This window comes from Tachysurus fulvidraco, chromosome 10 (genome assembly GCF_022655615.1).
Source record: "Tachysurus fulvidraco isolate hzauxx_2018 chromosome 10, HZAU_PFXX_2.0, whole genome shotgun sequence".
Lineage (NCBI taxonomy): Eukaryota > Metazoa > Chordata > Actinopteri > Siluriformes > Bagridae > Tachysurus > Tachysurus fulvidraco.
The window spans coordinates 7,014,190-7,039,310 of record NC_062527.1 but is presented as its reverse complement, the minus strand read 5'-3'; the positions used below and the strand labels follow the sequence as shown (position 1 = coordinate 7,039,310).

At 38.9% G+C, this 25,121-nt stretch overlaps 2 protein-coding genes across 7 annotated transcripts; both read right to left on the bottom strand.

The window, feature by feature from the left end:
* Positions 1-3,283: 3,283 nt before the first annotated feature.
* On the bottom strand, positions 3,284-11,626 carry snx1a (sorting nexin 1a). The gene is made up of 15 exons (XM_047819326.1): positions 11,309-11,626; positions 9,748-10,432; positions 9,359-9,495; positions 8,670-8,742; positions 8,231-8,274; positions 7,921-8,062; positions 7,742-7,820; positions 7,574-7,649; positions 6,940-7,053; positions 6,725-6,818; positions 6,325-6,530; positions 5,942-6,085; positions 5,497-5,577; positions 5,328-5,399; positions 3,284-5,192 (listed from the first exon to the last, which is right to left on the bottom strand). Exons 1-15 carry the CDS (start codon positions 11,426-11,428, stop codon positions 5,142-5,144), a joined length of 2,118 nt encoding a protein of 705 aa, XP_047675282.1. The 5' UTR covers positions 11,429-11,626; the 3' UTR covers positions 3,284-5,141.
* Positions 11,627-13,293: 1,667 nt separating this feature from the next.
* cpeb1a (cytoplasmic polyadenylation element binding protein 1a) lies at positions 13,294-24,874 on the bottom strand. Of its 6 annotated transcripts, none has more exons than XM_027173240.2 (12): positions 24,477-24,874; positions 24,192-24,300; positions 21,445-21,639; positions 20,420-20,625; positions 19,234-19,480; positions 19,031-19,144; positions 17,857-17,946; positions 17,586-17,722; positions 16,806-17,004; positions 16,616-16,710; positions 16,437-16,517; positions 13,294-14,637 (listed from the first exon to the last, which is right to left on the bottom strand). In XM_027173240.2, the coding sequence occupies exons 2-12, from the start codon at positions 24,238-24,240 to the stop codon at positions 14,527-14,529; spliced, it is 1,524 nt and encodes a 507-aa protein (XP_027029041.1). In that variant the 5' UTR covers positions 24,241-24,300; positions 24,477-24,874; the 3' UTR covers positions 13,294-14,526. The 6 variants fall into 6 exon arrangements, with proteins under 6 accessions (XP_027029041.1, XP_027029042.1, XP_027029044.1 ...); XM_027173241.2 differs by having other exon boundaries at positions 24,192-24,297; XM_027173243.2 differs by lacking the exon at positions 24,477-24,874 and having other exon boundaries at positions 16,437-16,537; positions 24,192-24,470.
* Between the last annotated feature and the right edge of the window lie 247 nt (positions 24,875-25,121).

Genomic DNA, 25,121 nt, shown 5'->3' with positions numbered 1-25,121 from the left:
TGGTAAAAATCTTAAACATACACAATATAAGCAGAAGTTTGTTATCTGTTATATGTTATTTGTTATATAGCAGAAGTTTGTTTCTTCCCCAAACGGTCACAAAGATTTGTAAAGCACAAGTTGTTTCTTTTAATAAAAAAAATTACACCACAGAATCGTTTAGTCTTGAAAGTGAGACTCAGATTTGTTTTTCACTGATGACTTCAATCGGACATTCTATTATTAGAAGGAGAAAAAAAATAAAGTGAATTTCAAGTGAGTATTTCAAACAGCAAACATGGCCACATGCAGACAGGGAAAAGGAGAAGTTTCCTAATTCATGCTAAATACAGAACAATCTATTATGAATTACTATTTACAGTGAGACATATTAGGCATGTTATGCCTAATATGTCTCACTGTAAATAGTAATTCATAATTCTACTGCAGTGTGGTAGAATTCTCTATTCTGATTGGTTGGTTCATTTTCTATAACAGCAGCTATGACAGTGGTAACAATTGTCACAGGTTTATATTAATACATTCAGTCTAATACTTTAACGTTTCAATAACATCACGTTCAAAGGAAAATGAATATTCTAAGACTACAAAATAATTTTTTGGTTAGGAGAAAGAAATATTAGAACTTTGAAATGGTTAGTAAATTTTCCACCATTGAAAAGTCATTAACTTTTAACGCATTAACTTCAAGACAACTTTAGAATGAAAGAGAAACTCTTTATATGAGTGATAACATGAATGAACTTTGAATATTTTTGAACATGAATGATTTTTCAATAATTCTAATTACAAATGTTTTAAAAATATGAGTTAATAATTGGAATTGTTGGGAAATTGATGTAGCATCAGTAGTAGGAATAAAACACTCTGAGATATGATATTATCAGAAAAGAACCAAGATTGTGCTGGATATACTGTAGTAGCTTCACTTCATTCTAGGCAGCATTTTACCACCCGGTTGTAGATTATTGTCCTTTAACAGCACATCATGCTGTGTTTTATGCCTTAAATACCTGTCAGATGCAAATAAATATTTTCATATGCCTGAGGTTTTTACGTTATGTGATAAATTTACATTTGTTCCTCAGATATCAAAGTGGGTTATACGCTATTAAAAATCAAACGGCTTCATTTATGCTTTTCTGTAGTGTGGGAAAGTTTTGCTTTTGAAACAGCAAACCACTTCAGGCCTCGCTGTTGCACTCTGCACACTCCTAAGCCTCGTTGTTGGAGAAAAGGAATTTTTCTACATGAGTAAACAATGCCATGTTGTCCACCTGAAACTATTCTGTGAGCATGAGGAATGAAAACAGAATACCACATAGCTTTCACCACAGCCAATGAATACTAGGTTATTAAAAGAAAGAAATAAAAACTTATCATGTTCTTTTCAAATTTCAAATTTGATGCAACAATAAATTTGAGGTTCATTTGGACTTGAAGGCTTATAGAGATGAACTTAGTAGGGTCGGTGAGAGATGTCTACATCATAAAATTAATCAAATTGAATAATGATTATATCATATTATGTCTCACTGTGGTTGTCTGTTATGCAACATTTACCTACCAGAAAGAGGAACAACATTTAAATGCATTCAGCCCACTGCTCTTCACTTTGCTGACTCTCAAATCATCCATATCATCACGTTTGCCAATGACACAACCATGGTGGGTCTCATCAGCAAGAACAAGAAGTCAGCATACAGAGAGGAGGTGCAACTGCCAACTGCCTGGTGTAGAGCCAACAACCTGCCTTTGAATTTTGATAAAACTAAATAGATGGTTGCTGACTTCAGGAGAGCACAGAGCAACCACTAGCCGCTGAGCATCGTCAGATCATCTGTAAAGATCCTCAAAAGCACCAAATTTCTTTGGTGTTCATCTAGCAGAGAACTTAACCTGGTCACACAACACCAGCTCCATCACCTAGAAAGCCCAGCAGTGTCTCTACTTCTTACGAAGTCTGAGAAAAGCCCATCTCCCTCCCCACATCCCTGACTACATTTTACAGAGGGACCATTGAGAGCGTTCTGAACAGCTGCATCACTGTCTGGTTTGGGAACTGCACCATCTCGGATTGCAAGACCCTGCAGCAGATAGTGAGGACAGCTGAGATCATTGGAGACTCTCTTCCCTCCATCATGGACATTTACACCACAGGCTGCATCTCCTGCCGTCTGGAAAAAGCATTCGGGCCCTTACGACCAGACTGTGTAACAGTTTTTTCCACAAACCATCAGACTACATAATAACCTGATTGTACTGAACATAACACACACACACACACACACACACACACACACACACACACACACACACACACACACACTCAACTGTATGGAATGCACTGATATGCACCAAATACACTCTACCAATATACATCCATGTCTACAGCACCACCCATATCAAACTGTTTAAATGCTCTTTGCACATCTTACACATTTCAGTCAGTTGCTGTTTGGCACAAATACATTACAATACCTCATATAACTGCTGCTATTATATTGTGTTCATTCCAGTATTTCTGCACATGTGCAATAGATCATACAGTATGTACACTGGTCGATGCTGCTTTTGTGTAATGCCTTGTAATGTTTTGTATGGTTTGTTTGCACTGTCTTTTGTCTTGCACAGATGCACTTTATGTGGCCAGGACTAACTTACTTTAGTCCTTTGCTCTGTTCTTGTTTTATGTAGCACCATGGTCCTGGAGAAACATTGTCTCATTTCACTGTGTACTGCGTCAACTGTATATGGTGAAATGACAATAAAGGCTTCTTGACTCTTGGCTCAAGAGATTCGGCTAATTACACTCTATATAAGATTAATAATGTATTATTTTGATTATAGTTTATTCTAGTGTAATGTTTTATTTTCAACATAATTTTTATTCCCGCATGCTGTGGCTAAACAGTATTGTAATTAGATTTAGATTAGAATAAAAAATTTCAAACAAATGGCAGTAAACTTATTTTAAGGTAACTGCACCTCTATAAAGAGAAAGAAAAAGGGTGCAGTTACAGACATGTCCAAAACCCATGGTTTCATGTGACCTTGGTTAATGTAATGCAATGAATATAATTTTTTGCGCAAGGCCAAGTTGGCGGTTCAGTTGTGTAGGGCAAAGCCAGTTAAGCTGCTATCTGGAACGTGAAGCTACATGCCTCAAAAATCAGTGAGCCAGACATCTGTAGTTGTGTTTGCTTCATCACAGCCACAGCACTGTCAGACGTCATTAAACGTTAAAAACACAGACCCACAGCAGGCACAGGACAGCTGATCGTTATTCTTTAAAACTATCTTTATTGTGTTTATGAACAGAAGGTGTGCATAAGCAATATCTACCGGCTTGGCTGAAAGATTAAAAAAATACAGACTAACAAATATACCTTTACAAACATTTATGGCAGTTCAAAAGACTAATGCGTCAGACAAGCGAGCACGACCGTTTGATTCTCACTCACAGGGTCCTGCCTGCATGTCAGACATTACAATCCGAAAGGGGGAAAAAAAAGACAAATCCCAACTGCCTTTATTATTTATTAAAGGGTGGAATGATATGCAGATAATCCTTATCAAATACAACATTCTCTGTTAGCTCAGCAGCATATTGGAGAAAAACTGACTGTCAACCACGACAAAGATATTTATTCAACCAAATCACATAACATGATTATCACTTTTGGTAGGAAAAAAATCCTAATGTTATAAGTGCATGATGGATTAAACTATACAAAATTTTTTTTAAATGTTAAGGGGGGTGTGTGTGTGTATATGTGTTTGAACAAAATCATTGTAGGGTAACACTGCCTTAATGCTGTTTCATTGATTTCAGGGCTAAGATTGGCTCTGACATATAATGTGTAGCACAAAACAGACACCACTTTAGAAAAACACACAAAGAATGACTTACAGGCAACATTTTTAGAGTAACATTGGTTGGCAGAGTAAGTGCTTAACCAGTCTGTATTTAATTACACAATATATAAATGCAATTTCTTTCTGAACTTCTTTTAAAGACAAACACTTGACCTCTCTACTTCCAAGTGTGGCCAAAGTGCGGAATGTGGCCTGTGTGAACAGGTAAGAGCCATCGGATATCGATGTAGGATTTCAGTATGTTGTTTTATTGCCTGAAAAAAAAAAAAATTAATCCATGCAAGTTAACAAAAAAATAGAAGCCTGCTACGGTCTTTTGTCTCCGTTCCACTTTGACGAAGGTGCATCAACCAGTGTTGCACCTCTGCCTCCAATTGACAATCACCGCCAAAGAAATGAATCATTCAGCGTCTAGCTTTTCATGGATGCATGTTGGTTTTTTATGCATGTTGGTTAAAATTTATAGTTTTAAGCTCACCATTTCTTGTACCATTAAACAATGGAGCTTCCCTAACTCATCCAGTATGCAGTTAAGATGTTGAATTATTTCAATCTAAACAATGAACACGGAGCAGAAACTCTCAATGCTCCAGTTTCCATACTTGAAACAAGCTCGACTTAGTCATCAGTACACATGAAGGACAAGCCCGAGTTTCACCGTGCACAAGAGAGAGTGGAATGGAGAAGGACCAGGTGCAGAGGGAGGGAGAGCTTGGACAGAAGACAATCCAAACTTGAGGAAGCGGAGAAATCTTATGTTTGGAGGAGGTTGAGGAGGAGGGCCCACTATTGTAAACTATTAGCACTGCTGATGTGCTAAATCTCAGTGTCCAACACGACCTCATCTTCACCTAGGTGGTGTGAACACTATTCACACTAATGGCACCTATTTCTGAACACTAACCATACTTTTTTTTTTGTTGCACAAAATAAATGTCAGTCTGCTCCTGTCCCATCACCGTGCATCCACACATCCTAAAACTAGCTCAGCAAATAAGAAAAGATGGCTGGTTGCATGGAAAAAAGAATACAAAATTGAACAGAATAGTTAAATCAAAAGAGTATAAGCTGCTGTTGATTAATGAAAAAAGAAAATATACTGATTGCTTCTCTCTTTCCCTTTGCATTACATCTCTTGGTTTATAGGCAAGAGGTAAAGTGTATAGAAAAGGCAGACTCAGTCTTAAGCAGGCCTGTGTATGTATGTGTGTGTGTGTGTGTGTGTGTGTGTGTGTGTGTGTGTGTGTGTTTGTACACCACCATCATGCAATTGCTTTTGCTTCTGGCAAGAATGCTTCCCAGTACTTGATCAGCTACATATGAGAGAGAGAGAGAGAGAGAGAGAGAGAGAGAGAGAGAGAGAGAGAGAGAGAGAGAGAGAGAGAGAGAGATAATGAATGTTTGCACATAATTAACTAAACAATATACAACTGGTCAAAAAGATTTACCTGTTGCTGTGAATTTAACAGAGACTCTAGATATCTGACAACTTGTTTCTTAAAATCCCGAGCCTTCTCTTTCTGTTGCAGAAGGGAAAAAAAACATTACAACCATTTCACACATTATTTTAAAACAAGTCTGGAACTCAAGGCACAAAAAACGACAGCCTGTGCTCACCTCAAACCTGAGGACTTCCTTTCGTACGGTGGCAGATACTCTCTCAAAGTCCCTCTCATACTGACTGACCTTAGACTCCCACTGCAACAGACATTGACATCAACCCATTTAGGGAACAAAGACTAAAATGAAAATGAACTACTCACACACCACCAAAACCAGACACTCACAATGTTTAAATGCAGGATGTACCTGTGTGAGTGAGTGAGTGGGTTTGGTGGTGTGTGAGCGGTATAAGTTTGAAGCAAAGAATTAAAAATCTGCTTAAATATGAACACATTCACCCGAAAGAAACGTGTCCATGTCATCTGATTTCTAATTGATTAAAAAATAAATAAGTGGAAAGGCACCAGGCAAGTCTGGACTGTAATGAGTCCCTTTACAAAGTGACACGCCAAACCTCAGTCACATACAGTACTTTGTTTGGTTCTCTCATCGGCATTACCTCAGTGATCTCGTCCTTGGCTTGCTGAAGTTTGTCTGGTTTGTTAGCCCACAGCAGCTTGGCCTCAGTCTCTCGTTTCTTCTGAAGCATGTTCTCAGCGTCCTGCCAGCGCTGCCATGCCTTCATCCGTTGATCAAAGCAAGCCTGGACACGTGTACACACACACACACGTACTTGCAATAGCAATTTAAAGCTTCCAGCAGCAGCTGATAATTTGTACAACTTGTCTGCTCCTAGAATTATCTCTGACTTTCTGACAGTATGATGCATGCATCAGCTGTAGAAATTTTAAAAAAAGGACCCTGCCACCTGCCAAGGTTGGTAATAAAGCTTTCATGATTGAAGCTGTGCTTCAATGTGAGTAAGTGAGTTTGTCTCCATACCCTGACTGCCCCAAGCAAGCGGATATAGTCGGCAAGAAGCTCGGCGAAGGTGAAGAAGTCATTGGAAGCCTGGTCCTGATGAAGCTGCTCAATGCGGTCCTCCACTTCAGCTAGCTGGGAGAGGGCTCGGGAGAGTGCAGTGTTATCCTCTGAACTGCCTAGCATTGCCACGCTTTTTGCAAACACTGCTGTGTTCAGAGACAATTCTGCAAACAGAAAACTTGTTTACTGTCACCATTTACATGACATAAATCTTGACTTTATACTATTTTTAGCTTGCGTAATATAAAAGAATCAGCCTTCACCAAAACGTTTAGACATCGAGCTACAGAATAGTTCTGTTCCAAGTGCATTTTTTTGGAATGCAAAAAACAAACAAACAAAAAAAAAGAAAATCTACCCTTTCTGTGGTTAACAAGGTTCTCCACCATGATGTGCAGCTTCCTCAGCTGTTGGTCCTCATTCTCCACCTCCTGCAGCTTGTCTTCAAACCACTGACAGACGTATTAAGACGTATTAACTCATTCAACCACTTATCAAAGAAACAAGATGTCTTAAATTGTGGTAGATTGAATAAGACTGAGTCATCACACTGCCAGCAAGAGCAATACTCACAACGTCTGACTCATTCATTTTAATGGTCATCTTGCTGACGGCGTCAGTGGCCTTGTTGATCATCTTGAGGAATCCAGCTCCACTCAGTGCCTGGGTACTAAATGCCCTGGGTAACTAACAGAACACAGATGTTAGGGCCATATGCAAACTGACATTTTTCTTAGAACACTAACTATAAAAAAGGAGTTACGTTATGTCGACTCCCGACCATCACACCCGTACGTGACTCTTCTCCAATCTGATGCTACAAAATTGTGCAAAATGGTTTTGAGTGCTTCAGCTTTACAATTTCTCTTCACTGGAACTAACAGACTCAAATGGTGTTCCAAAATGACAAGGTTCCTGTGCACAAAGCAGCTCTATGAAGACATGGTATGTAAAGGCTGGAGTGGAAGAACTCGAGTTGTAACTGAACGATCACAAATCCACACATTCACGCTCTCACATCTAGTAGAAAGCCTCCCTAGGTGTTTGGAGCTTCTAATAACAGAAAATGGGCCCAACCTTGTGTTAATGCCCATGATTTTTCAATAAGAACCTATGGGTGTGATGTGTTCAGGTGTCAACATATTTGAAATCACGACATGTCAAACGACTCAACAGGGAGTGTGTATGAGAGAGAGATATCAGTTACCTCCTCTTTCTCTAAAAACTCTCTCACATCTGGGTCTTGCAGCAGAGATGGGTGAGACACAAGTCTCTGGAGGTACCTAAGCAATAAATTTGATAGAACAACACCAATCGTGACTGAACAATCAAAATAAAATCCTAAAACTAAAAATTCAATTCTAGAGAAAATAACCTTTCTAGAGCAGCTCTCCTCCTTTCAACAAACTCAGCCGACGACTGGTCTTCTTTTCCCACCTTCACTTTGGTCATTCCTTTTAAAAACAGCACAAATGGCAGTTTGAATATTGTTAAAACTATATTAGAAGGAAACAAAAAAATTCAAACAGTTTTTAAATACAAAATCCAAAATACCCAGAATGCTCTTTTCTGGTGGCGGAGGCACGATGTGTCCGTTCTGTGAATGTTTTTCTGAGAGTTTCTCATAGAGACCCAGAAAATCACTGAAGCGCCTGCGCACTGTGAACTGCTTGGTGCGGAACATGGGCAACGTCGTCTGTGTGTTCGTGGAAGAGAGAAACACAGTGCAGTGAAAAGACCTCACTTACATGTTCACAATACATTCTATGGTGTAAACACACCTACACCCCACATACACACACACACACACACTTTATGCATGCAGCGAATAAACACGATAAATGTTTAATACGAAGGTAAATACCTGTGTAGAGACTCTGTAGGCCATGTAAGCATTCATACCATCACCTGCAGGAAAGAAGCAAAGTGCTTTAGATAAACTGCTCTAAAACAATTAACCTTTCATTACTGCAGATGTAATCCATCAAAAGATAATCCATAATGAAGGTATAGCTAAAGGAGACTGGTTGCAGATCTCCAACACTGGCCTACTTTTTTTACCCAGGGGTGGGGTGGGGGGGGGGGGGCAGAAGAAACCAAAGCTCGCTGGCATAAGGCAAAATGGGGAAGTGAAATATCCTGTGTTTGTTGAGCATTGTCTCACAGGTCACATACTTCAATCAATTTTACTGTCATCAAAATGCTGATAGTCCACTTCCCGATGCAACACACAGTAATTAAATACGTTCTCGCCAAAATAGATTCCTTTGAGGTCAGCCGTGAGGGATTTCATGGGGACTTACCCACTTTCTCTGGGTTTGTAACTGAAATGTTCAAATCAAATTTGTCCTCCTTCTCCTCCTCCTCCTCCTCCAGCTGTAACATACACAGTTAAGCAGATTAAGAAAGTTCACAATGTATTTGAACAAAACATTGATTATAACAGTGATTATAGATAGTATCTTTATTACACTAACCTGTCCAACAACGTAAGAACATAAACCTACTTTTGACTGACAAAGACATAAGTATTCTATTCATCCTTTCCCAACACTTACAGCTGAAACGACATCCGATCCCTTTTTACTCGACACTGATGCTTTCACTTCCCGAGGACAGCTAATATATTTGTGAGTTCACCTTTGTCATGACATCTATCAAGATGTATCAGTGCTTAGCTGTTTAGTGTGTGTAATTCTGTTTACGCTGTGGAGCTTCTGTACTAGAACAAATTCCTCGTATGTGAAAACCTACTTGGCAGTAAAGATCTTTCTGATTCTGATGAAAGTACATTTAACACTGCTTGTATATACAGAATCTTGAAAGCATATTTAATTTTTTTTTTAACACAACACAAATTTTTCATCATCTGTAATGATCACAAGCAAGCTAAATAAATAATTACTTTATATCATGACAATAAAATGGTATTTGCAAAAACTGGTGTTTAATTTAAAGAGAAAGAGAGAGCTACATGTGCTGAATTATATACCTCCTCTAGTGTTTTAGTTTGAGGTTTTGGGACACTCGCTGAAGCCAAGAGAGAGGAAACTGGTGCTGAGGCCTTCGATGTATCTCTCTTCCTGCGGTCATTACAAGGACTGTCCAGAGATAGCTCAACAGTGGCCTCTGACAGAGTGGTGTGGGGGGGGGGGGAGAGAGAGAGAGAGAGAGAGAGAGTTCACATCCAGGCCACATCACTGTTAAATACAGCTCAGAGTTTAAAGCTAAAATGCCTCATCAGCACAAAAAAGATTGGTTCAGCACACTGTTGAAACGGCATTTCCTTATCCTAGAAAATACTAAACAAACTCTGAGATCAAGGTTGACTATATTTACAAAAAACTTCTATCAAATTCAGTCACAACAAAGACAGAGTACCTGTGAACAGATCATCCTCATCTGAGTGCAGTCCATTGGTTTTGGACCCGGAGTCTGTGCCAGGTTTAGCGGCAGCAGCAGAACCAGGTGGTGGGACTTTGTTGACCTCCTCAGTAAAAAGGTCAGTATTGGCATTGTTAGACTGGTCAGAACAGCCTTTACTGGTTTCCTTTGCTTTAGGTTTCTTCGTCGCAGCTTGCAGAGGTTCCTCAAACAGGTCTCCATCGTCATCATCGTCTCCAAACAGGTCGGTGTTCGGTTCTTTCTTAGTGGCTGAAGCACCACCTACAGGTTTGGGTGATGTTTTATACGTACCATCTTTTGGTGGCTCTTCAAAAATGTCCTCCGATCTTTTGAAGTCATTCTGAGATGCACCAAATACCTCACTATTAGCTCCACCTTGTGCTGCTGAACTCTTGGCAATGGTGCTCTTTGGAGGTGCTTCACTGAGGTTCGGTATAGGTGCACTGTTTTTATCAGGGACCTCTTGAGCTCCAAAATCACCTAAAGGATCAGCAAACAGGTCGACCTCCGCACCTTTAACGTCACTCGCTGACTTCTCAGGCTTGCTGTTCTGCTTGTTCCAGTCTTTTAAGGGATCTTCTAGGGCTTCGCTGAAAACATCTTTAGCAGGCTCGCTGGTGCTCACATGAACAAGAGGATCCACTGGTGTGTGAGACAGAACCTGCAAAAAGAAGATCATTTAGAGGTCTACCCTGGACATGAAACTGTAGAGATTACTGTTATTTGTTTTCTTACTTTCACATGAAAACTCGTATGAGGAGGGGTTAAAAACTGGTCATAGTTTGGCCAACACCCTCGTAATCGACACTATTGAGTCACAGTTTAGAAAGAACAAACAACGTCTGACAAGAGGAAAGAGAGCTGAAGATTTGCAAGGCAACAACTTCCGTGTCTGAATTTGCATGAGCTCTTTTCACATCTGCGTTATGATTTAGCTTTTTTTTCCGAGCTTCAGTGCTAATGTTCATCTGTTGCACTTCTGAACACATCTCAAACTACTTCAATGAACAACCCTGAGGTGGTTCACACACACGCCATGTTTATATAATGTTTACAAAAAAAGGCAGATTTACCGTTGCCTGGAGTAACCATGTACACCGCATTGAGCCCAGATTGTTTACACTGGTGTGTCAAATTACGTGAATCATGAGAATGCATGAGAGTCGAAACTTTTTGTTGTTGTTTTTTTTTTAGGTGCTTTTTGAACGCCTCCAGAATGTAACGAAAGCTACCATAGCTAGCGTGCTAAAGTTTGCCCATTGCTAGCTTATCTTATACGTGTTCCTCGACGAGGAGAACAGATTAAAAGTAACACGGGTGACTGTTGTGGCGTTAGCTAAACGCTAGTTGACTAGCTAGAGAAACATTTAGCATTTTCGCGTTAGCCCTGACAGCGAAGCTACACCTGAAATACGAGTTCACGCCTAAAGTTTACAGCCCCACAGAGGACTAGCATTAGCTTAGCCACTTAGCAGACACACAGGTCTCCGTGTTGATCCAACAGCGCTAGCTAGTAACCACTGTGTAGTTTACTTACGCTGCCTGTGAAAATGTCCGCTCCTTCATCGCTGTCTTCATCCTCGTCTAACTCAGGCTCCGGGTCCTGATCCTCTGAGTCGGGAAAAGGAGGCGGACTGCGTTTCGAGCCGGCCGCCATCTTCACTCTCAGCGTACTATAACGAAACAGAAGGAAAGCTGCGGCATCAAACTTTGGGCTCAGGGGGAAAATAGTAAGAAACGCAGAATGAACATCAGCGTCCTCTACTGGCCGAATAGACCTGACAGGACAGCATACAAATCATCAGCGCCATCTACTGACACATGTACTGTACAGCACAGAGATCAGAATCAGATTCAGAATCAAGTTTATTGGCCTGTTGAAGTGCATAGTAGTGTAAATAACAATATGTGTGACGTGACATACGGCTAAGTACGGTGACCCATACTCAGAATTTGTTCTCTGCGTTAAACCCATCCAAAGTGCACACACACAGCAGTGAACACACACACACACACACACACACACACACACACACACACACACACACACACACACACACACACACACACACACACCGTGAACATACACCCGGAGCAGTGGGCAGCCATTTATGCTGCAGCGCCCGGGGAGCAGTTGGGGGGTTCGGTGCCTTGCTCAAGGGCACCTCAGTCGTGGTCGAGACTCGAACCCATAACCTTAGGGTTACGAGTCAGACTCTAACCATTAGGCTACGACTTCCCAATATTGTGTAATATTTTGTTTTGTGCAATATACAGCAGCAGTAGTGTGTGTAACATATACTGATGATGTGATGACTGACAGTTCTAATAATGCAGTAGTTAATTATGTTGAGTTGTTAATCAGGGTGATTGTCTGGGGAAAGAAACTTCCTGTGTCTGGCAGTTTTGGTTAGCAAAGCTCTGGAGCTGATTACCTGTAGATATGTAGATAATCAGCGACCTCTACTGACAGCAGTATTGAACAGCACGCAGAGCTTTTCTACAAATGTAGAGATTTACTATTAGATTTTTAGTGATGGATTAATGCAGGCTGCATGTAAATATGGATGTGTAAGCATTTAAGTATTTAATATCCTGGTCCAATTTAAAATAAAGCCTATAGGCCTCTAATATATTCTTAAATTTCAGTGTATATTTGTGCTCATATGTAGTATTTGTGCTCTTGAATGTTACATACCCAGTTGTGTCTTTCTCACAAAACAAAAGTAATCCTAAACTGGTTTCATGAACACAAAGATGAGTTATTCAGTGGTCTGCCTAATCACTAGATCTGAATCCAGTGGATCACCTTCAGGATGTTTTAAATTGAAATTGCAGAAATGTGGAAATTTTTATTACACCATGTCAATAATGTCATCTTCAGTCCAATAAATATATGAATATTACAAATAGAATCTTAGTTTCTAAAAACATTAAAACAATGTAATGATTATTTCCTTGTTTTTACAATGTCTCTTGGAATAAATTTATATTTATAAATTTGTTAAATGCTTTTGCACTAAACAATTTTTGTGACAGGATACAAGTATATAGCTAGCAGTTGAGAGATTTGGTAGTTGGGACTGTTTCTGATGACTCAGGGGACAATACAGCATTACCATTTCAATTTTATAACAACTCAAGCAGTAAAGACAAATAAACAGCACAGGGATTCTCTGGGTGGGGGAAATAAAAAAATGTAAATATTATTTGTTATAAATTAATAAAATATAGAAATATATAGTAATACAACTGCTTATATGTATCATGGCCAAGTCACACCTCCCTAACTCATCTGAACTACATATATACATATATAGATAAATATATAGATACACATATAAAGTTCAAACAATTTTAAAATACTAGTTTTCAAACAAAATTGATTTGACGCAACATATTTCATCAAATTATTTGGATAAACAAAATGTGAGTGAATCAGGCTTTATTGTGCATGACATATTTCTTTTAACGTATACATATGTATAAAAAGACCTTTAAAGAAATTAAACAGACTAGTAAATGCTTCAACAACTTTATTGTGCCCAACTGGAACAACCTCCAAGTTATTTAACCATGGCAACACTCGCAGACCAATGAGGTAGAGATTTTTAGACTCAAAAAAATAAAAAAGCAGTTGGACCAGGCAACAAGCTCAGCACAACAAACCTCAATGAAAAACAAAGGAGAGAGAGAGAGAGAGAGAGAGAGAGAGAGAGAGAGAGAGAGAGAGAGAGAGAGAGAGAGAGAGAGAGAGAGAGAGAGAGAGAGAGACAGACAGACAGACAGACAGACAGAGACTAGATCTTTCTTTGGCACATAAGCCGTAAATCTTAAATAAAACTAAGAATTAAATTGCATTTGATCTAGAACGCTTTACAATCAATAGGCCTTGAACCAGAGTTAGCTCAATTCACTTGGAACAGAACCAGAAACAGTATCAGTAAATTAAAGCATCATGCTTAAACAACTCTCCCATTCAATAGTTGTACAAGAGTAAATTTAAAACTACATGTCCCCCTTTCCCTGAAGTGCAATTGAATAAAGTGCAACAATTCGATTAAAACTATGTACAGTCTACAGTCTGTTCCTAACCAGCAATGGCAGCCACATGTGGGATATTTAATGCTGCTGCACATTAACGTTTCTGAAGGGTTAAGGTGAAACTAAAAATACCCACTCCATCATAGTTAGAAATGATCCATAGTGTAATGACATCCACATCTTAATCCAGTAAAGCCAGAAATATAAGTATGTAAAAAAGTAACATTTTTAATGTCTAGCTAAAACGGCTTTTGGCCTAAGGTTAATCAGTAATAATACTAATAATGTACTGATAATGTACTGAAACTGGCAATATAAATGCTACTTGACTTGAATGCTAAACAATAAATATAGATGCCATGCATTTGCCGCTTCATACACAAAGATGTAAAGAAAAAGAAAAACAACCTAAAAATCAAGGCGGGTTTTATTTAGTTGCCACCCGCAGAAATCTGGAGTTCTCTCCATGGTGATGGTTGCCCAGGTAATGGTGCAAATGGGCCACCATCACTTGGCATGTCACTCTACATAGTGCCTTCATGAACAAGTGAACAGCAAAAAAGAAAAAAAGCAGTGAAACATGAACTTTCTAGTCGTTCTCTGACTCGGTTCCGGTGAGCCGCAGAGAAAATGGCACGGTTAAATCGCAGGGGGTCAAGTGAGCCCAAAAACCTCAGGGCTAGCGGCAGAAATACAATTTGCATCGGCTGTTTAGCTTGGGTTCAGGTTCTTCTGGTTGCGCATCAGAGGCCGGTGACTGCTCAGCATATCTACTGAGTGATGCCAGTGCCAACAAGAGCGGCAGTAGTACTGAAAGCAAGTCTGAGAGAAAGAGATAGAGAGAGAGAGAGAGAGAGAGAGAGAGAGAGAGAGAGAGAGAGAGAGAGAGAGAGAGAGAGTGAGAGAGAGAAAGTGTTCAAAACACAGTTACAACAGATTTAGTAAAAGAGACTTCAGACTTCTTTTTATCAGTGACATCTAAAGCAAAGGTTGTGAGTTTAAGATATGTCTCTTTTTGCAATTGCTCTGTGATTGACTTGGCAACTTTACACAATAAATTAAGTTAAAATGCATTGTTTTTATTTGGATTTCCAGGTCACAAATACTCATCACTCACTCACTCATTTTCTACCGCTTTATCGAACTACCTCGGGTCACGGGGAGCCTCTCAGGCGTCATCAGGCATCGAGGCAGGATACACCCTGGACGGAGTGCCAACCCATCGCAGGGCACACACACACTCTCATTCACTCACAGACTCACACACTTCGGACAATTTTCCAGAGATGCCAATCAACCTACCATGCATGTCTTTGGACCGGGGGAGGAAACAGGAGTACCCGGAGGAAACCCCCGAGGCACGGGGAGAACATGCAAACTCCGCACACACAAGGCAGAGGCGGGAATCGAACCCCGAATCTGGAGGTGTGAGGCGAACGTGCTACCCACTAAGCCACTGTGCCCCCGGTCACAAATACTGATTTTTTTTATTGAAATTTGCATTTGTGGAAAAATCAGAAATTTTTTTGTTGTTTAAAGAATCTAATTTAAAGCTTTGTCTATAGACCCTCTGCCACAACAATGTCACTTGTAAGAATAAGGTTTCCTTACTACACATCCTTATTAATTGTAACAATAATATATGTAATAATAATCTTTTTATGATCGCTGATTCTTTATTTATAGAAAACCTAAATTGTTCTAAAAATTGTTTTTAAAATATAGGCAGGTGAAAACAAAAAAACAAACAACAAAAAAACAATATACATGGACTTTTATGCTGTCAGAACAGATTCGGTGTTTCTTAGCAAAGATTCTACAAGTCTCTGGATCTGTACAGGAGGAGGGGCTTCATTCATTCAAAAGATATTATCTTAGACATTTCAGTGTTGTAATGATGATGGTGAAGAAACCACTGTCTAACATATCACTTTTAAAAAAAAGTGTTTAATAAGAAAAGGGCATTATACATTATAATTTACATTATTTCTATTAAACAGTTAAATGAGCCCTTGTGGCAAGTGGAAGTGGACACCATCTTCCTGAAAGAAGGAATACACATCAGGATAAATATTTCTGATATGAAGGGGATATAGGGTCTCAAACCATGCTGGCAAAATGTTTCCCACAGCGTTAATGTCACCTCAGAGTCTGTGTCTAGCCTTCAATTACAAACTCCATTTCCCAAGATCCTCTGCCATCCTGCATGTCTATTGGCAACAGGTCTTAATCACTATAACATGCAACATGACCTTGTATCTGTTTAAGCCTTTTGATTACAGCCTGATCCTTCTGGTTTGTCTGCTCTAATCCTTAATAAAACCTACACACCTCTCGTGCCTGTTTGAACCTCAGGACAAAACAAAGCCAGCAATTGTTTTCCATTAATTCGCCAGCCATATCTTCATGGATGATGGTCTTTATTTGCGTGTAAATTATTATAAAATTGTTTTCATCTGCGTATCCCTTCTTGTTAGGAAGTTGGGGTCAGAGTGTATGTTTAAACCTGGAGAAACATAGAGCAACAGTGGTATCTTGGCAGTCCTAGCACTTGATCAGCAGCTACAACCAAGCATTAACCACTGATCTTACACTGCTCTAGCACAGTGTGAGTCTCTCACCTGATCTCTACAGAAGAATGGGCCTGGCTGACAATTACATATTTGGCACATGGAGTCATCAAGGTATGGATCAATCTGAACCTAAACCAAGAGCAGAAGAACTGCATGAACAGGGAAATAAAAAGTTCATAATGCAAATTATTCTAATACTCTGGATTGAAAATGGAGAGAATTTCTACCTTCTTGGAGAATTTGGTTGTCTTGATTTCCACAAATGCAGCCGTCAGTGCTTTCAGGTAGCTCTTCTGGTTCCTGAATGTCACACGTCCAGACCCTGCAACAGAAAAATATCACAAACTGGACTGCCATAATGTCACATAAGGTGGATGACAGCGAGTCATGAAGCAGTCAGGGAATTAAAAGGCAGACCTATTGGATATTTGTGCTTGTCCGTGTCAAGCCCGGCGTACACGACCTCCCCGAACAGTTCCTTCATGATGTGGGCTAAATCTCCAGCCGTCAGCATGCCATGCAGAGCCCCAACAAACACTGTTCTACTGGGAAAGAACCGCAGCGAGGGGGAGCACACAAAACTACTGTCTGTGATCACCCACGGGATCACCTGCACCTATGTGGGCATGAGAAATAGAGGGTTTAAACAATTCCTTTAAACAATTCCTTTATATTTCTTATCATATTGCTTTTATATTGCTTATCATGACTTGACTTGACCAAAAATAGATCTCATGATATATAGGTTTATTTTAACAAATTGCCAGCAGTACATCATGTTTAGTTTAAAAACAATCCTTTCCAAATTAAATTAGATGATAATGTATGTGTACAACCATAAGTTAAGTAAATATTTAGACAGTATCAGTGATTTGTATTCTAAAAAAATCAAAAAAGATTTTACAACACCCACAATATCAGAGAAAAGTGTATCATATCATAACAATCGTATTAATATTACAGTGACTATTATTCTCTGAATCCACAAAAGACTGAACATTGAATCAGCGGGCTTCCTATGGCACTTATGTGGATGTGGACCATAACGTTTTCCATTACTTAATCTGGCTCCATGGTGATATTTTCATTGCAGTTTATAGAATTTGGCTGCTTTTTGGAAATTCAGTTAAAAGCTGTGAGACGTCTGGTTAAGGCGTACCTCATGAAAAAAAGTCCATGTTAGAATGTCATACTCACCACCTTACAGCGTATCTTCTTGCTAGAAATCTTGTAATAGTACTCCAGGTAATCTGTAGGATGCAGGTGACGCTGGCTGCAGGCCTGCAGCAAAGCCTTCACTGATTTCTCCAAATCAAACACTAAGTACACATAACCTACAGAGAACAACTTCACCTTCAGCCTCAATCTTTAACAGGAACAGTCTGTTATGTCTTACAAACAAAACGAAATCACTCATTTCCTAAGGTGAGTGTGTATGGAAGCAGACATAACTGTATTTCCTGTGTACCTTGAGGTGGGCACTGAGAGTGTTTACCATCCTTATCAGGCCACTCCACTTTTAGAGATCCGAACAAATTAAATGTGTTCAGAAGACACCCTGAAGAGACACAGACAGACAGCTACACACTTTTGTTGACTCGGAAATGAAGGATGACTTTTTAATACTACTATAAATTAAAAAAAAAAAAAATTCACGACACACCAAAATATAAAAATTGATATGCAATTGAAAAAACATCCCAATACTGAAGCCCTTGTAGATGTTAGCAAAGTCACATAGTGCATACTATGTTTGTATAATCCTTTGATTTAGTAGCTAACTGTATTTTGTGTTTCAAGAAATAACTGTCACAACCCTATACAAAAATAAAAGAAATCAGGAATGGGCAAATACTTTTTCACAACACAGGACTATTCGCATTAGCCGACCATGTAGCGGCAGTGTAGTGCATAAAATCATGCAGAAGAAGGACAAGAGCTGTAGTGAGTGTTCACATGAAACCAAATGAAATAAAAAAAAAAGAGTTTTTGTGAAGTCCAGTTTTGATAAGTCTGTGCCCACTGGATCCTCATATTCCTGCTGTTATAGGCTGTCAAAGTAGGCTGTTATATTTCTGCCCACAGACATGCTAACAGGGGATGATTTTTGTTTTCTGTATAAATTTTTGGTACTGTGAAATTCCAAGAGATCAGCACCCATTTTTCCTCCATTAGCTGAAGCATTTAAGCATTTGTACTGCTGTTTTATTGGCTGATTGGATGACAGGACACAAGGAAGTGCTGTTATTAAAAAAATAATAACACATAAATTACACAGCCATGGAGGTGATTATTTTTCAGTAACAGCAAGATGTATTAATTTTATCCATTTATGGTTACACATTCTCTGTTTTTTTTTTTTCTCTTCCAACAGCAACGTTGTTGATGCTAAAAATCTGGACATAGAAGGTCCTGTGAAAGATGTTACCACAAAAACTCCGATATATAAACATGGAGGTTTTCTTATAGCCAAAACTGTTGTTTGAAGCGTTTTGTTCTGAGAACGTTAATTCATTTATGACTTTATAATGTAAGATCTCAACTACACTGTTGTATATTTCATAATATCTCAAAGCTATGACCCAAAAATTACATTCAGATGTGGATGAATTAATTTGCTTGTGTATGCGTGTGAATATTACTCTCTGTGACATCCCATGGCACTCCTCCTAGGAACACTTTACAGGAGTAGATGGGGTTTTTGTAGATGCGTGGGGGCAGTTGTCCAGCCCAGGTACAAGTAGCTTCATTTGTTGCTATCAGAAACAAGACATTTTCAATGAATCTAAACAATCTTGCCACTGCTTTGAGCTGATTTTTTTTTAGCATGCTAGCTGAACACTACCTGCAGCCTGTCTGTGCAGCTGAGCCTTAGTCTCGATGCTGAATGAATCCTGTGCGTTCTGGGTGCTCCACCTGGACCAGGGTGCTGTTCTGGTCCAGCATTTAGCCAGTGACTCTTCAAGTACTGCAGGGAGAGCAGGGACGAGTGGAGAGATGGAGTCTTCTCGCTGTCCTCTGCTAGGCAACAGAGCCTCTTTCTGACTGTCAAACAGGTGGAATTTCATCGGAGGAGAGATCCGTAAACTGGTCTAGGAAGGAAAAAGGATACTGTAAAACTAAATGCATTAAGCCATTGATGTGGTGTGTAAAATTTGAATCCTGCTCTATCTGCATCCTGCCAGTGATCTGATTACACAACACTTAGCAGGTATTGTCAGGCTAGAAAGAGCCTTGAGGAGGCATTTTAAAAGTATCTTGGTAATTGAAGACTTTACCTTACAGTGAATACAATGGCATGTTTCTTCCCCGTTTAATTTCCTGACTGCTTAAAGAACGAATCAGAAAATTAGCAGCAAGCTAAACAGCTAGCGTTTTAGATCTACATAAAGGCCCTAATGTCATAAATAATCCTTAGATAGCTTGTCATGGAATCAACCATATTTCTTCCTGTTAGACTAAATACACTTTTATTTTTTAATTATAAGTTATAAAATATGTCTGAGGTCAAAATAAAACACTCCTGTGCTTAATTCAAGCTGCCAGACCACACAAAAATGTCTAAACTTATCTGTCATCAGTTGATAATAATAGGGGATTAAAAGTAGGGATGTCAGTAACTTCTTTTCCAGATTATGAGGTTATTTTTTTGTGCTCGGTGTTAGGGTGTTGTTCTAGTTGGTCAAGGTATATGGTCAAGACTGAGCAAGCCGCCAGTCACATGGTAGTTGGATGATGGTAATAAATGGTTATGTTATAGCTAATAAAATTCCTCTCTGACTCAAACAACTCAAAAGACCAATAAAGGTGGAATTTTGTTCCACAAGCAAAAGAGAAAACCTCCAAGGTATATCAAATTGATTCCACTGACTCAATGAATACAATTCTAGCTTTACACATTCATCAATGGGTTCAAACTATCTGTCGAACCGTCGTTTAGTTATAAGTATCATGTTCACTAGGAAGCTATCAATCAAATCCCTGGTTGAGTTGCTGTTTCATTTTCCATTTCTCTACATAAGATTACTAACCAGGTGGTCCGATCCAGACGAAATAGGGCTGGTCTCAGAGTCGACAGGACTGCTAGATCCGGAGTTTAGCAGAGAAAGGGACTCCGTCATGCGGGTCAGGCTGGGAAAATATTCCAATAGGTCACCTCCAGCAAAAGTGTTCTGGCTTGGAAAACCCTGCAGAGTGTCCAGGGCATCGGTGAGAGAACTAGGCCACAACCCAAGCACTGTAGCGCACGCGCACACACACACACACACACACACACACACACACACACACACACACACACACACACACACACACACACACACACACACACACACACACACATACACACACAATATAGAAAGAATATTTCATCATATAAATAAGAAATAAGGCAAAACATAGAGCTGATGTGTAACAACATTATATTTTTGGTTTCAAGTGCGGTAACAAAGTATGTTTTGACAATGAACGATGTCCTAGAGTGACACAGCCCTGGATGAGACAGCAGAATTGAGTGGCTTTGAGTGCAATAGCTTCTGTCATCTGCTCTATATAAAAGAATTAGGGCAGAGCAAATGTGAGGAACAATGAGAGACTTTATATTGTGCATATACTCTAGAAATATATTCTATTGTAACCCTGACATACAAATCCAAACGAAAGAGTTAGTGTAACATAAGCAAGGAACTTTTATGTAACTAAAACATGATGCATTCTCATAAAATAATAATCACTGCTTTACAAATTGTTGCAGATTTGAAATGAGGTGGTGTGTTTGATGGGATTAGTCATGCAAGAGTTAAAGGGTTGAGACAGACTGAGCTCAGAGCTTCCAGAACAATCTATGATTATAGAAGAAAATATTAATCTCTCTCTCTCCCTCTCTCTCTCTCACACACACACACACACACACACACACAATCACATACACATACATGTAGGCATTTATAAAAGGCTTAAAACAAACCTGCTAAAAAGGATGAGAAAGTAAGCTTGTAATAGTCTGATTAATATATTCTACCAGAAACCATGTCCCCATGTTGACTGTGCTACTCACTGTTTTCAGGAGAGCTGGGCCTGGCTGGAAGTTCAGGTTCAGTGCAGTTCCATGGCTGCTCCCAGGGCAGGCTGAGTGACTGCAGGCCCAGACTGAGCTCAGCGACACTTAGCAGGCCAAGAGATGACTCCTGCTCCTCCTGACTGCAGAACGGCATCCTGCTGGCCACAGCCAAGCATTCTGCTTCTGGCAGTTCTATAGAAATGAGACAGTTTCTGAGCATACGACTTAACATCATTGTTCTTAACACATGCACAAACACAAACAACCAACACACAAATCATTTCAGATTAAAAGTCAGAAGCCAACCTGCTGTGCTGCCCGATGAGGCTTCCATGAGCCCTGCATGTGCATCACTGACACGTTACACATGTGACTATAACATTGACTCTCGCGCTGATAAAGTCACTTCCTGCTCCGGCACATCACTGTCTTAAATCACACACAAACTCTACCAGTCTGCATACTTACAAACACCTAATCTAGCTCTGTATGGTGTCCAACTCTCTGCTGCACTGCTCTCGCTAGTCACCTCACACAGCTCTCTCTCTCTTTCTCTCTCTCTCTCCCTCCCTCTTCCTCTGCTGAGTCAGGCCTGAAGCTGGAGCCAGGCCAGATGACAAAGGGAGGGAGAGGCAGAGGTGTGTGTCTGTTTGTGTATGAGAGAGAGAGAGAGAGAGAGAGAGAGAGAGAGAGAGAGAGAGAGAGAGAGAGAGAGAGAGAGAGACAGAGAGAGAGGGAGATCCTATATTCACTGTGATTCAGCTGGTTTCTGTGAACAGTTTTGTTTTTTTCCTACTGACTGGACATGGCACACTCCTTCACTTGGTCAGTACACAAATACACACAGAAGCCCAATCATGCTCATTTTGCCTTATCCATTAATATCCATCACTGAGGAGCTAAAAGAAACTGAAAATAAATAAATTGAAACCAGGACACATTAAGGTTGCATTTAATGCACACAAAAAAACGATGTGAAAATGTTCAAATAAATGTTATTCTTATTAGAAAATTACAAAAATAAATAAATAAACAAACAAATAAATAAACAAACAAAATCATTTGCTGATTGTATGCATTTATTTTTTAAAATGTTTGCCAACAGAATAAGAAAATGTAAATTAGTATAAAGGTTCAGAGACTGGTTTCAGTAATCTGATATCTGGTTTATTTAAATCTTATAATTGAAAACATTAGATAAAAATTTATTGTGTCCTCAATTAATTATACATAATTATATCAACTGATACTATCTAGTTAGTTATATCCTAGTGAATGTGAGTTAACTTCAATAAATAATACATTTGCTTCAGTGTTACAGAGGATTCTCATTGCTCTGGATTCTCATAACTTGCACATACTTTGACAAGGATGTGTGTATATCTGGTGTGCCTGGAGTAAACTATAACATGATTCAGCAACATAACAAAATGAGAAAACCTGCCAATTCAGGCACTCTAGCAACAGATGGAGCTATTTACATAAGCACTAGGTAAAGGATGAACATGTGCAAACACTGCACAAGCTTAAACTAGGAATGTCAGGTGCATGCATGGTATTCCTGCTGTGATGCCAAGTTTCCTGACTGCGCACTTAATCATTAGCAGACGCAGGTTGCACAGACAAAAAATAATCACATATAAAAATGTATAAAAACAATGCATTACTTGGGGCTTCTTTACAGGAACCTAGATTATTAATAGATTAAACTATTTTAGCAAAGGAATTTTTGCTTAGATGTATGCAGTTGCTTATGGCTTACCGAGGCCTTCCTTGACATGTAACCATATTGATATTAATTTGACACATAATATTAAACATATTATTATTGTATTTATTACTGTTTGTTATCAATCAATGTGACCTTTATAGCAATTTGCATTGTGTTTTTTTAATCTAATAAATAAAAAACGTGAACGTCTGCTAAATACAAGATTCTTGTACATCAGTGTGTTTTATGGAACCCCATAAAATTCAGTTAACAAAACCTACAACAAGTTGCCATTATTTTACATCCCCTTACCATATAATTGTACTATCACATCTCCATGAATAAAATGTGAAGACTACAGGACATGACAGATATTATTTGAGTGATAAATCAGAGCTATTTAAACACCTCAGTGTCACTGCTGGCTTGAGAATCAGTTCAGCAACTAATAATAATAATAATAATAATAATAATAATAATAATAATAATAATAATAATGATAAATCTCCAGCTACCAGCAGTCCTGTGGTTGTCGATTAGGAGTGCATTAATACTTAAGGGTGCATTAGGTAAAATCTTTGGGGGTAAAAGGTGTAATGTGGATAACTGGGTGGAGTTAAATATGTTTTGGATGATCTTGTATTTATAAAGAACAATACCAATACTCTTAATGTCTTCTACTGCAACACAATTTTTAGTTTACAGTGACTTGGCAAACCTGATATCTTTGATACTGTATTTGCAATTAACAACAAACTGTGCATTTATGCAACAACATACTTATAACTTTACAGCAAGCTCCAGACAAACGTTGGCTGCATTTCTTTCCTGTTTACAATATGATCTTATAATTATAAAGTATGTTAAACTCTTTCTTTACCAGTTATTTAGTGTTTTATTCGGTTGTGTTTGATATTGAACTTTTAAAAAAGGTCAAAAAATAATGTTTCAAATTCATTCATTTATTTATTTATTTATTTATTTAGTTAGTTAATAGAGCTGATGATGTGGAGGCCTGGATGTAGGTTTTTACCAGTGTTTGTATTCCAGCTCCAGTTCTTCATCAGCAGGTTGCTCATCATCACCTTTCGATTTATAATCACTGCAGGTCAATGCAGACTCACCATGATATCCGATATCTCCTTAGTGAAAAGCCAAAACACACAGCTGCATTATGGACAAACCTTTCACACTCACTTCTGATGCACGTCCTTAAAACATGAGAATATTTACGAAGACACATTTCCAGAAAGCAACAACAGACATGGCGGCTACGCGGCTAATGAACCCATGCTATGCTAACTTTCCCATGCCTTACTTTTTATCTGAGCTAAAGGCATCCTGCTTTATTAATACCGCTTTTCAATCTGTCAGACAAACCTCCCCTTAAAGCAACATGTGCCGTTTTTTTCCCCCGTATCTGTTATAAATAACTTTATTGCTAATTTTTTTGATAAACGAAAAAGTCCCGGAAAAATCCCGGTTGATTCCAGGGACTCATGAAGGTGCTCAATTTACATCGAAATATTAGAAATACCAGGTGAATAAGTTGTAGATCTGAACCTGTACCACACATTATTCATTATTTCCTCTAATTATAGACAATGCAAATTTTCCTTATTATCCAATAGAAAATGGTTATAGACATGTTTACCTTTGTTTATTACATTTCTACCTTACAAAGGTGATATAGTGGTGATTTTAAGACAAGAAAATATCCCAATCGAGGTTAAAGAAATGTACATTCTCTAAATGATGCTGTAGTCTATTTCACCTTAAAGATAATTTTACCTTAAGAAACTTTAAGCTTTAAAAAAGACAGACAGCTTTAGCAGCTGTCTATCATGTCTTTTCATGTAGAATACAAATTTATTGATATTCCGTTCCACTTATATCATAAAATAAATTTGAACATTGGATGTGAAAGGCCCATATAGTTTCTACAAAATGGCTCACAAGAGGT